The sequence below is a fragment of the Cyrtonyx montezumae genome, unplaced genomic scaffold (assembly GCF_038088225.1).
Source record: "Cyrtonyx montezumae isolate F1298 unplaced genomic scaffold, pur_monq_1.0 scaffold_0, whole genome shotgun sequence".
Lineage (NCBI taxonomy): Eukaryota > Metazoa > Chordata > Aves > Galliformes > Odontophoridae > Cyrtonyx > Cyrtonyx montezumae.
The window spans coordinates 52,455,822-52,467,921 of NW_027071824.1; the positions used below are offsets into that span (position 1 = coordinate 52,455,822).

General features: G+C 34.9%; 1 protein-coding gene across 1 annotated transcript in view; it reads left to right on the forward strand.

The window, feature by feature from the left end:
• The window catches only part of SEC63 (SEC63 homolog, protein translocation regulator), a 52,955-nt gene that overhangs the window by 20,889 nt on the left and 19,966 nt on the right, over positions 1-12,100 (forward strand). The window contains exons 5-10 of the mRNA XM_065735499.1: positions 1,737-1,798; positions 3,622-3,680; positions 4,401-4,451; positions 7,066-7,174; positions 8,499-8,593; positions 11,203-11,335. Coding sequence (XP_065591571.1) covers positions 1,737-1,798; positions 3,622-3,680; positions 4,401-4,451; positions 7,066-7,174; positions 8,499-8,593; positions 11,203-11,335 — 509 coding nt within the window. The remainder of the gene's footprint in view (positions 1-1,736; positions 1,799-3,621; positions 3,681-4,400; positions 4,452-7,065; positions 7,175-8,498; positions 8,594-11,202; positions 11,336-12,100) is intronic.

Sequence of the window (12,100 nt, forward strand, 5' to 3'; positions counted from 1 at the left end):
TGTGATGAACAGTACAAAGTAAGTCAAAATGTGACTAGATTTTGTGCATGCCTGTTATGTGTTCTAGCTAGGAAGAATTATTTCTTTAGCAGCTGTGAGAATACTGTAAGGTATTATTAGTTCCTTGTATTTAACTTTCGCATCAGATAGGAAAAGTGTTTCCACTGTGACACAGGCAGAATCTTAAAGATGACGAAGAACAAAAGAAGTGTTGTGTTTACGCAACAAACCCTGTTGTGGCCACTCTAAAGCATCACTTAGACAATGAATGTTCATTTTATCTGATAGTAAAGCCAGAGGAGAGAATAAGAACTGGTGTTCTAATCCTGTTCCTATCTAGCAGCATAGGATCTTCATTCTAGTTCTGATTGTTTTCTTTTGGCTATGTCACGTCCCTTTTCCTTTGTACTTGACTTGCAGACCTGCTTTTTGCCTTGGTGTCTTTCATATTATCCTTATATTTCTTAAAACCTGAATCCTTGAAACTTCTTTTTCTCCAAAGTATTTTTTGGTCAGACTTTTGTTTGTGCCTTTCTTCTTCTTCTTTTTTTTTTTTTTAATCCAAGTAAATGCGATATTAGAGATCAGTATAAAGGAAATCCCTTTAGAAAAATTAAGTTATCCATAATCATAATCTGGGTTTGGTTTTTATAATACTGTTTTTATACTGGATCTTGATATAACTATCATCCAAGGACCTAGAAGGTTATTTTGGTCAGTTGTTTATCTGGTTGACCTTACTGAGGTAGAAAGAAACACCATACTCACTTTTAGTAGTTTTGAATTTATTCTTTCTGCTTTTAAACAACTTCATTACTATGGAATCTTTTCAATAGAAGACTGTCATACTGCTTCCTGAACTCCTGAAAAATTCTCACCTCTTTTTTTTGCAAACTAATAATCAAATACTTGGTGAGTACAGGTTGGTATATGTGCATCAGTGGTGGCAGAGGCATATCTTATTGAAAATGACACCAGAGTTCCTTAGCCCTGTTGTCTGAAAAGAACATGTGCTCAATAGGTATGCTTGTTAACAAGTATGAGACTTAGAAATGAGTAGGAGATTTCTTACTCACTGTATTTCTTTTCTGGCAAAGTCTTCTGTGTAGCGAATGTGCGGTGGTGTTTCCTAAAGCAGAAACTTCCTACTTCCTTGTAGTAACGGGGATTCTTCTTGAGATAGTCTGTTGCCAAAAAAATGTCAATACAGAGTAAGCATAGGAGCTGTAAAGATCTGCCTTTGTTGATATGAAACTAGATACTTCCAGAAGGGAAGGATACAGTAGCAAATAACCAAACAAATGTGCAATCAGGGACTAAAAGTCTGGAGTAAGAGAATAAAAGCTCTTACAAACAACTTCTGTGTTATCAGCTCATCTTTAATGTTTACCTTTTTGCCCCTAAAAGATAGCTTCAATCTCTGTTGTCCTTTCCAAGGTTGCTGTACTATAACCTGGTATTGAAAGATGCTTTTTCTTGAGTGAGCAGTCAGTCTCACAAAAGCGAGATGTGATTGTTCTCTTTCCTGTAAGAGGCTGCACCCTTTTGTCTGATTGTTTTTGCTGTCACAGTATTAAACATATGCCTGTGTGTCATTGTTTTTCAGATTTTATATAATCATTAGTTTGTCAAACCATCTCTGAAAGATAGTTAAATGACACATTTTGAAGTTCCCACATGTTAGTGATTTAAAGAAATTTCTTCTCTGTTAACTTAATATCTCTTCTTGAAACTAGCTTGACTGATGAAGAGTCACGAAAAAATTGGGAAGAATTTGGGAATCCAGATGGACCACAAGGTAACAACTACAAATGATGAAAGTCCTGTCATTTCTGTGCATTAAGCTTTGAATTTATTGAGATGTGTAATACCTGCTCATTTGAGAAGCAGGTCAATCTTAGTATGTATGGATTTTTTTTTCCTTAGATTTGAAGGCATATCTGATTAATTCTTTGTATGTAAAACTTGTTCTGGTGTGGTGCTGAGAGGAGTAAGAATTCAGGAAAGAGTTTACTTTTGAGTTTCTTTATATTAGAAAAAAGGAAGGTTTTTTTCATTATTAATAAGTCACCTTCATTAAATACTTACAGTGAATTGCCAATGTTAAAAGGAGTTATAAGCAGAAAACAGTCCATTAGTCTTCAGAAACTTGTCATTTTAAAACTTTTTTTGTATTTATAATCAGATACTTTTAATGTATGTAAAAATAAATTGCTAGCCATAATGCAGTAGACGCATTTCAAAGGGATATATGTGAGGATATATGAGTATTTAGATAAATACTGTATATAGATCTGTCCTCTGTTTGCTGGAAGTTGTACTGTTTGAATATATCTCTGTGCCATTGTCATCTTGAGGAATTCTGGTGCTTATCCTTGTGATGATTTATTGTTCCTGGGTAGGTAGCTTCATGGAAATTGTCTTGATGGTGGTCTAAGAAAGCTATAGATTAGTTGAACCAAATTAAATCAATGTAAGATTGAAAGTTAGATTTTCTTCTTCTATTTACAATTCCTTAAGTCACTTCTGGAATATTGTTGTAACAGTTGAATACTAGCTGTGAGGAGGAATATTAGATATTTCTAGCTGCTTCTAATACTCATTGCGAGCAAAAAGGAAACCTTCAATTTGATGAGACAGATTGGAGGTTTGGTTGTTGGTGCCATGCAGTTTGAGGGACTAAGTCATGCTGCATATCTCCATGGAATGAGTTATAACCAGCTTGACAATGGTGAGTTTACAGGATAACGTATGAGGGAAAGATGTGCTGGAAAATCTTCTGAATGATATCCATCAATATGGGAAATTATGTAGGAAAAAAAACCCACCCCCTGAATGTGTTTCAAATAAACAATCGTTTCCCTTCAAGGAAAACAACTGAATCATACTCATAGTATGTAAGTGGACTTAGGTGGTAGCTGAGTTTCTTTATCTGTTGTGTTTTACTACATAGGTCCTTTCTTTCCATTTCTGACTTCTGTTTCTGACTTACCAAACAAGTGGGAGGACTATCCCTCTTGCTGCAAAATACAAGCAACGTCTTGTTTCAGAAATGCTGTCACCATCAGCAAAATGGCACTGTTAATATTATGGCTTTCTTAAGCCTTTTATTGATTTTTGCAACCAGAAGCTGTTAGCTTGTTTTTGCCAAAGCACAGGAATTTGTGTTAGTCTGTATGTCAGAGTACTTGAAGTGACCTGAAGCTGTTGGATGGTTGGACTACATGATCTTGTAGGTCCTTTCCAACCTTATGAACCTATGAACCTGTGATTTTAAAATAAGACATATCCAAAAGCAGATGAGATTTTGAAGGTGAGAAGATCCTTGCATGACTTCCACCTGCAAAATCTTTATTTTCTTTTTGGTTATGTTAATAAATCTTACATGGCTATTTCACTGTTACGCTAAAATAAAATCTTCAGGATTTCAGATCTTACACTTATCATTTGATTGCTTACTTAAGTATATCTCTAGGTTTTTTTTTGTTTGTTTGTTTTGTTTTGTGAAATCTATTAAATTTTACTTTGTGATAAATGTGAGTGATTTTTCTTAGACTTAACATGATTTTAAAAATCATTCCTTAATATTATAGAGTGAATTTCTTTTCTTTCATTCTACAGCTACAAGCTTTGGTATAGCTTTGCCAGCATGGATTGTGGATCAGAAAAATTCAATTTTGGTGAGTCAGCTTGCTTAGGTTGTTATTTTAAGATGGCTTTTCAAGTGTTCACCTTAAAACGTGTGCCTGTGCTTAATAACTGCATATTTGAGTCAAAGCAGGTAGTTGACAATGCTGGCATTCTGATCCAAATGTGCCTCTGAAGCAAGTTCCATGAGTCAAAAGTAATAGAGTAGCTTAAATTTAACCTTTGAGAATAGTCTGTTAATGTGCTTTGAAGGATTTAATTGCAGTGATAATTAAGTGATGCTGTATTTGCTGTGGCAAGGAAATACATACATAATTATTTCTGCTTGCTGGATTTCTGTAGTTCCACTTGGTTTCCTATAAACGCTGTAATCTTAGTGTCTGTATGTTTGTTCTTTCCATTACATTTGTTCCTGCGAGATACTCAGCTTACCTGCTTGCTTCTTATACAGCTAGCATCTCTATCTGCTGTGTCACAGTTTAGGTACCAACTCTGTGATAATTAAATAAACCCACGTAAGACTTAAATGGGTGGCTTAAGTGGTTACTTACACTGAACAAATACTCCTCATTTAAACTCTATCCAGCAGATTGTATTACTTCTAAGTTGTTCTTCAAATAATAAGTACTATGCACTATTGTTTTTGTTATAATTTGCAGTAGATTTGTGGTAATACTGCTTGATCATACTTCGGAATAAACAAAAGTGGAATTAAGAAACTGAAGTGCCTAATGTGACTTTTTTATTCCTAGGTTTTGCTTGTGTATGGACTGGCATTTATGGTTATTCTCCCAGTTGTTGTGGTAAGCATGATTAATATTTTACCCTCTTTAAACAGTCTGTAAACAAAGCTTTATTGGACATTAGTGGATTTGCTCATATTTCCCCTCTCATGCCGGGAGAGCCTTAATTTTTAATGTGGGTCTTCTCTTTTTTGTGGAGAAAGTACAGTTGCTGTAGAGTTTATTAAAAAAAAGAAATAATAATTCATTGCTGTGATCGAAGGGGACTGACTGTTAGGAGAATACTAGATATCACAAGAGTTAGAGATTGGGTTAGGTAATTTGTCTTGTCCTTTCTGTTGTGTGTCATGAGATAATTAATATCATGTGATGAATTTGAGCATATATTCAGTAGTGTTATAGTAAAGCCAAGACCAAGATGTTTTTAGCTATTGGTACAGGAATGATTACTATTTGAGAAACGAGTTGTCACTTTGATTTTTCCTGACTGCCTTTATTTTTGTAGTTTTAATTGTTGTTTATCTTCCATACACTGAAATGTCTGCTTTGACATTTCTTTGTGTGAGGAATCAACTGCAGGATGAGTGATATTTCAGGGCTCTGATACTGCTTCTGACCATTGTCCCTTATCCTCAGAAAATTACTCTCAGACTCAGAAAGTGGAAATTCCTGAACTTTCCTGCTCTTGGGAAACAGATTTTCATTTGAGAAATTGCCCTAAGTTATTGAAAATTGCTAATGTCTTTGTGTATAGAGCATCAGCCTGGCATTTTCCTTTGTCTTAGGGAGTGTTCCTGAAACATTAAGGAGTGTAATAAATTTTCAGATGATTTCTTTTCAACAAGAAGTTGAGTAAGAAGTCTAAAATACAATGTAAGAGGTCTACCTATGCCTCTTCCTTTTCCTTTTGGGTTTCAGTTGGCATGTATTAATGCTTTTTTGTACACTTGTACTTGTAGTGAATTATACCAAGTTTATCATAGCTCAAGTGAAAGTAAACATCCGTTCTGTTGTTGTGGAAAAAATGTCCTGAGCAGGATCAGAAAAACAATCTGACTCTTCTTGTCTCTGTAACTGACACAGATTTCTGCATTCAAACTTGTCATTGTAAATTTCTTTTATAGTCAGTGAAGAGGAACAGTCATTTTTATAGAGCAAGCTATTTTATCATTTAATTCTAAAGTAGACATATAAGATGATTCATGCCTTTAATAGGGCTGTTTCTCTTTTATGAATCAATAAAGAAGCCGAAGTTAACTACAGTGCAGTCATTTCATATCCGAGATAGGCATCTAAAATGAAGTAAGGCTAGTTCCTTCCTTTAAATCCAGATGTATAAAAGGAAAAAATATTGATATGCAGTTCTTTGTAGACTTCTGTTGACCTAAACATTTAAGTAATGTTCTGCATCCATATGTGAGGTGAGATAATAAGCTACTTCTGCAAAAGCAGTTAGGACTTCTAGGGCAGTCTCATTCATGTAGATTTTAATTGGCCATGGTTAATGTTTTGCTTCCTGTACTTAATTTGACAAAAATGGATAGGCTTGGGATTATAATACAGATTATTCTGTGGAAGAACTTCTTAGAAGATCTGCGTTCTTCTGTGTGAAGGTTCATCTGTTCATGAAAGAATCAAAGTTAATTTATTCCAAACCAGCAATCAAACATGTTTTTTGTGAGAAGCCAGCCCTAGAATATTTTCCAAATAGTTAAGTAAATTGCAGAGTCCTCATTGTGCTATGGGAGTTAACACTATTGCCTATTAAATTAATAGTAGCAACTATTGATTACTACCTCATTGCTTGCTACTTTTCACTCGTGATAAACTTTACAACAGATGGAGATTTATATTTTTTTCTCATGTTAGTGATCTTTGTTTACAGAGAGAATATTAATGAACGCATTGCATCTTATACTCTTCCATGCCACTCCTCTTAAAATTATAGAGTACAGATGCTGTTCAGTGAGTTCTATAATTTGAAGTCACTGGTGTACTGCTAATGAGGGAATTACTGAAGTGTTTCTGGAAGCATGGGGAAAATCTTTGGTCATCTTAAAGGGGGTATGGCTTAGTCTGGTGCTGGGTTACTTCCAAATTCCTCTAGCAGAAGATGTGCCTGCCCATGCCAAGGGGGTTGGAATTTAAACCATTTTAAATTCCCCTTCTGAAAAGCATATTCTATTTAGATGACTTCAAGAGAAATTGCAAAAAATAATTCAGAATGAAAGTTTGCTTTTTGCTCTTTGTCTAGGCCCTAATCAGCCTAAACAGAATTTGATTTTGATGCTTTTGCACAATACTACTTTCTATATAACTGGTAATTCCAGTGGATTCACTAAAATAACACCATAAGTAAACAAAACTGTGTGTGTGTGTGTGTATGTTCATGTGCTAGGGGGAATCTCTAGGCTAAAAATTATCCCAGAATGTTTGTCTTCTGAGTCTCTCAGATGAACACATTGATGCATGTAAAATTTGTTTTGGGGTGGATTTTTTTTCTTTCATTCTGAACTTAATTTGACTTTAATATAAGAAAAATGTGTAGGCTTAGTTTCTTTTTTTAATTTTTTTTTTGTGAGGTATGGGCTACCTATAAACAATTACGAGGTGATCTTGTGTAACTGTTTTGATACTCCACTGTGGTTGACACTGTTCATACAAAATGTTTCAGGGCTCCTGGTGGTACCGATCAATACGATATAGTGGGGATCAGATTCTCATTCGGACAACCCAAATATATACATACTTTGTCTATAAAACACGCAATATGGACATGAAACGTAAGTAAAAGGTGTCTTGATATCCTCATGTGTTCATTTGGAAATGTCAGTCTGTTGGTGTTAAAATCCTTTTGCTTTATAAGCTTTGGTTACATTAAAGTACTGTTTCTGGTTCTTTCAGAGTGTTTTTTAAAACATAATTTTTTTGCAGCTGGAGAAAATTTTCTAGAGTGGTGTCTTAAATCAGTGTGAATTTGCTTTGCTTTTGCATGGTTGTAAACTTGATACTGGTGAGGTTCCAAAACTCAGGGCTTAAACTGGACTAATCAAACTGTGCTAGGGAAACAGTGAGACAAATCTGCATGAATTGGCTTGTTTTTAGATATTTTTTCAGGTTTCAAGATAGATGAGTTTATAAGACTTGTTTTCTGTAAGATCTACAACTGTGGAGTTCAAATAGTAGGGAAGTGTTTAGAGTTGTTTGAAGCTCTTTGTTATACTGTGTTTAGGAAGTAAATAATAATTAGAACAAAAATGGCAGCTAATGCTCAGAGAACTTGTTTACTTGTTAGTAGGAGGAATTCACTGAGTGCTGCAACTGGGCAAACGAACTGACTTGCTCAGAAAAGAACTTGCTCAAAATTTAAGAATGAAGCTTGAATAACTACAGCTGAGAAGGTTACAGTAACTGGAGCAAATGACAAGTTGGATTTTCTCTTGTTTGCTATGGCAGAGGGATCTGATACAATTATGAGCAAAAAGCTGTCTAAAATATCTAATTTGGCCTATTTTTAATCTTAATTAGATAATGAAAGATATTTTGAGGTACTATGGATTTTCCTAATCATATTTTCTATGGGGGAAAAAGACCAATGCATTATCTTCATGGGATTTGTTTGCAGGGATAGTTACTGAACTGCTTTTCTAATCATTAAAAGGAAAAAGAATGGTGAATTCTCAGTGTCAGTTGAACAGAAAATGGAGTTAAAGTTTATCCTCTTGTCTCTCCCCCAGTGGTGCAGCCTCAAACTGATTTGCTGAAGCGAGTGGTTCTGAGGCCATGCAGTAATGATCCAACTGTGGTGCAGTGGTTTCTGCCAGTCCTACTGAAACTTAGCTATGGTTTTGCGAAGACATTTATTGTTTGATGCCATGCAAAATGGAGTCTTGAGTTATCTCAGTTATTTTGTGCCAGGCATTTGGTCATGCCAGCTTTTCTCTGTAGCAGCATAAACTGATCCACTAAATAGAGAACATGAATATTCATAGATTTTGGGGAAAGTGTAGAATTAAGTTTTGTGGCTGAGATTTCTGGACAAATTACTCAGTAGTGTAGGATATTGCTGACTTTTTTTTTCCTGTGCATCTCCCATTATCTTTACAGGGCTTATCATGGTTTTAGCAGGAGCATCCGAATTTGATCCTCAGTACAATAAAGATGCTACAAGCAGACCAGCAGACAATGTTCAGATACCACAGGTTAGTTACACTGAGAACGGTTTTATAACTAACTGACCCCTTCAAGGAAAGAGATGGCATACTTGTTTGACCATCTGACAGAATTCAAGTTCTGAAGGCATTAATTTTGTTGAGATTGCAACTTTATCTTTTCAGAAATATGAATTAGAAGGTACACTTGATTCAGAATTAGAAGAAAATATAAAATAATATTAACATTATAAAGTTTAATACTGATAGAATTGATTTAGTATACAACTTATTAGATTGTTTTTTGGAGGAGCAGTGGACTAAATTGTGAATTTAGGTATCACTCCTTACACATTTGGTGTGTCTGTATAAAGACGTGGTTGCTGTTCCTTGGGAGTATTTAGTACTAAAACCAGTTAAATCAGTAACACTGATTTGGTTAAATATGCTTATATTGAAAGAAAATTATGATCTTGTCTGACATAGTAATATCTTGAAATATTACAAAGATTCATTCATGAATATCAATTCCCTTCTGGTTGCCTTTCCTTCATTTCCATTCTGTCTTCCCAGCATAGATACTGTAATGCATACTGTGACAAATAATGATTGCTAGCAGAGATTAGGAAATAGTATTTAACAGAGACTGGCACTTTGGTTTAAAGCACAGTACACAAAATGCTCCACTTTAAAATATTTTGAATTTGCAAAATGGGAGAAGTAGTCCTAATAACTTAAACTTTGCATGCACACTGTGAGATTTTCAAGTCATAAACATGTTTTTATACTCTAAACATAAAAAAAAAAAAAAGACTAAGATATCTCCTTACTTAACTGTCTTCATCTCTTACAAATTCTTCATCTTCTCTCGTAGACTTTGAAAAGGAGCTGGAATTATGGTTAGGTGATTTTGTTTGTTTGTTTTTTTTAGCCACTGTTTTGCTTGAGAGCGTGTGACTGGGGAAGATCATCTTGATCATCAGGTCTTCTCCTATGCTGTTGCAAACACTGGCATTGTGCAAGCTCTTTACATTTGGTTATTTTTCATTTAAAAGACAGTTGAGCCTCCTGTTCCAGAACTTGCTGTTCTAGTGGTTAGCAGTCTTGTTTGTGACCGATTTATATCTGTAGTTTTTGTCATCATTATTCTTGAGTTTAAGTTATTCTTGTATATCCTTAATGCATTTAGACAGAAACAATAAGCCATTTGTTTTCTTTTTACCTTCATTTTGTTGTACTAGGACAGCTGCTGCCTTTCAATATGCTCGTTCCTAAAGGGCTCTTCATTTCCCTCATCCTGCTATGTGCTGAGTGGGGTTTTAAATTTTTACATTTTACATTACTTTTTACTTTGGCTGACCTCAACTTTCCACGGTACTCCATGCTCAGCAGTGCCATAGTAGCATTCCCTGCCTTTATGTGGGGAGTAACTTTAAGCATACTACTCTCTGCATACTATTCTCTTATTTCACAGTAGTGAATTAATGTAATCTTCAAGCCTTGATTCTTGTTACTATGCAAGTGTCAACCTTATATTTTATACTTCTGTATTTTGCTCAATTTCTTAAGCTCCAGTCATTGGTGTCATCTGTGTTCTTTATTTCTTAGTATATGCCAATACAAGTCTCTGAAGTATCAATGCAGAAAGATATTGCTGATCATTTTTTGATAGTGCATCCTGCTTTTCGAGCCATTGTCATTGTTCCCATTTTTATTTCACCTTTTTATCATAAACCCAATATTGATACATTTCTTATCAATGTTTTACTCTCTTGGACTGGTGTTACACCAGAATGTGTTTATATGGAGCTTCCTGTTAAAAGGTCTTTTATTCAAGTGTAGGGAAGGACTAGTTAAAAATCAGTGCAGCCTGCCTGTTGATATCCTAACTTCCCTTTGTGGACAGAGATTTTGGAACCTCAATCTCTCCTCAGGTGACTTGTTGACCTAAAAAGTGAAGCTTCTGGGTTGTCTTGATTCTTATAACTATGAACTTCAGTTACTCAGCTTTGCAGCCTCTCTCTCCAGGGTCTTCAACAAACTCAGGTGAGAGACCTGTTTGAACTGTGCATCTTGGTCTGGTCAGGATCAAGTTAGGTCATCCTGAATAAAGAACACCAAGCCTTTTTCAAGTTGGTGTTGTTTGTAATTAAGTTAAAGTACTTGATCTTCAGCCTAACAGAGAATTTAGGCTTATAAACCTCCTTCTTTCTGTGATATTTGAGAGCATTTCTGAGGAAGCTGGCTTGATCTTAGATGAGTGAGAAGTCTCAAGGTGATGCTGTTACTGGTGCATACCAAGTGTCGTGTGAAAAAATAGCGATGTGGCTGAATCTAGTAACCCTTGGCAATAAGATTCTTAAAATACTGAGCAAGCAATGTAAATTTGCTTAATGCTTATTGGAGGCAATTTTTTTGCATGTGTATCTCTTCCCCTCCCTCCACGATTGAAACAAGACAATGAGAGATACCTTTTGACTTTTTGGAGCTGTATTACAAATAAAAATGGCCAATGTTCATCTATACAGATCATTTCAGGGAAAATTTACTCAAAAGCTTGCATGTGTGAATGTAACCTTTTTCTTCTTGTCAAATAATTTCCTCATGTTTGTTTTTCTTTGACACCAAAATAGCCATTTATTTAAATTATTTTGTTTTAGTTAATCAGAGAAATTGGTGGCATAAATTTAAAGAAGAATGAGCCTCCACTTACCTGCCCTTACAGCCTGAAAGCCAGAGTTCTACTGTTGACTCATCTTGCCAGAATGAAAGTTCCTGACGCCCTTGAAGAAGGTAATGACAACTCTCTCTGATCAGACACTGTTGGAACAAATTGCTTGCTACAACGCTCATGTAGTGTACCTTTTATCCATCAAGGAGTTGCATGGATTTCCACTCAATAATCTATGCATAGAACACTTTGCTTTCATTGTGAATTATTCTCTAAAGCATTTACTTAGCATTTTATCATTCTCTTGATAGCCTTGTAATAACGGTGTCCTAGTCATTAATGCTTTTTGGTTGCAAAAGTGATTTCATTAAAAATGTTTTTTTTTTCTTTGTAGTAGAGTCAGAAGTTTTACGTAGTGTCTTCCCTTCTCAGAGTAAGGAAATTAAGGACAAGCTTAGTATTGCTCTCTAGCCTTTCCATTTGTCTTTTTTATTTTTCCCCCTCTCACTATATAAAGCAAGGGAGATGAAATTAGAACTTAAAATATCAATTACATATAAGTTTTGTATTTTGCAGTTCTTCATATTTGTGAATATTCAGATTGAAACATTTCTAAATGCATTTCTTAAGTTTCAGCCACGACGCTAATGGTTTCTAAGGCTGACCAGTAAACTTGAGATACTCCGTGTTTTAATTCAAAATTAAAGCAGTCAAACAATAAAGGTTCTTTAGATCATTTTCTCTTTTGAAAAACAAAAATTTAATAAATTTCAATCTCCTCTATAAAACCCACCCCTTCCTTGCTATTGAATCATTGGCTGTTCTTAAAACCTCACGATTCTTTATTTATTAGCTAGATAGTACTTTACAAATAATGTTTTTTTTCC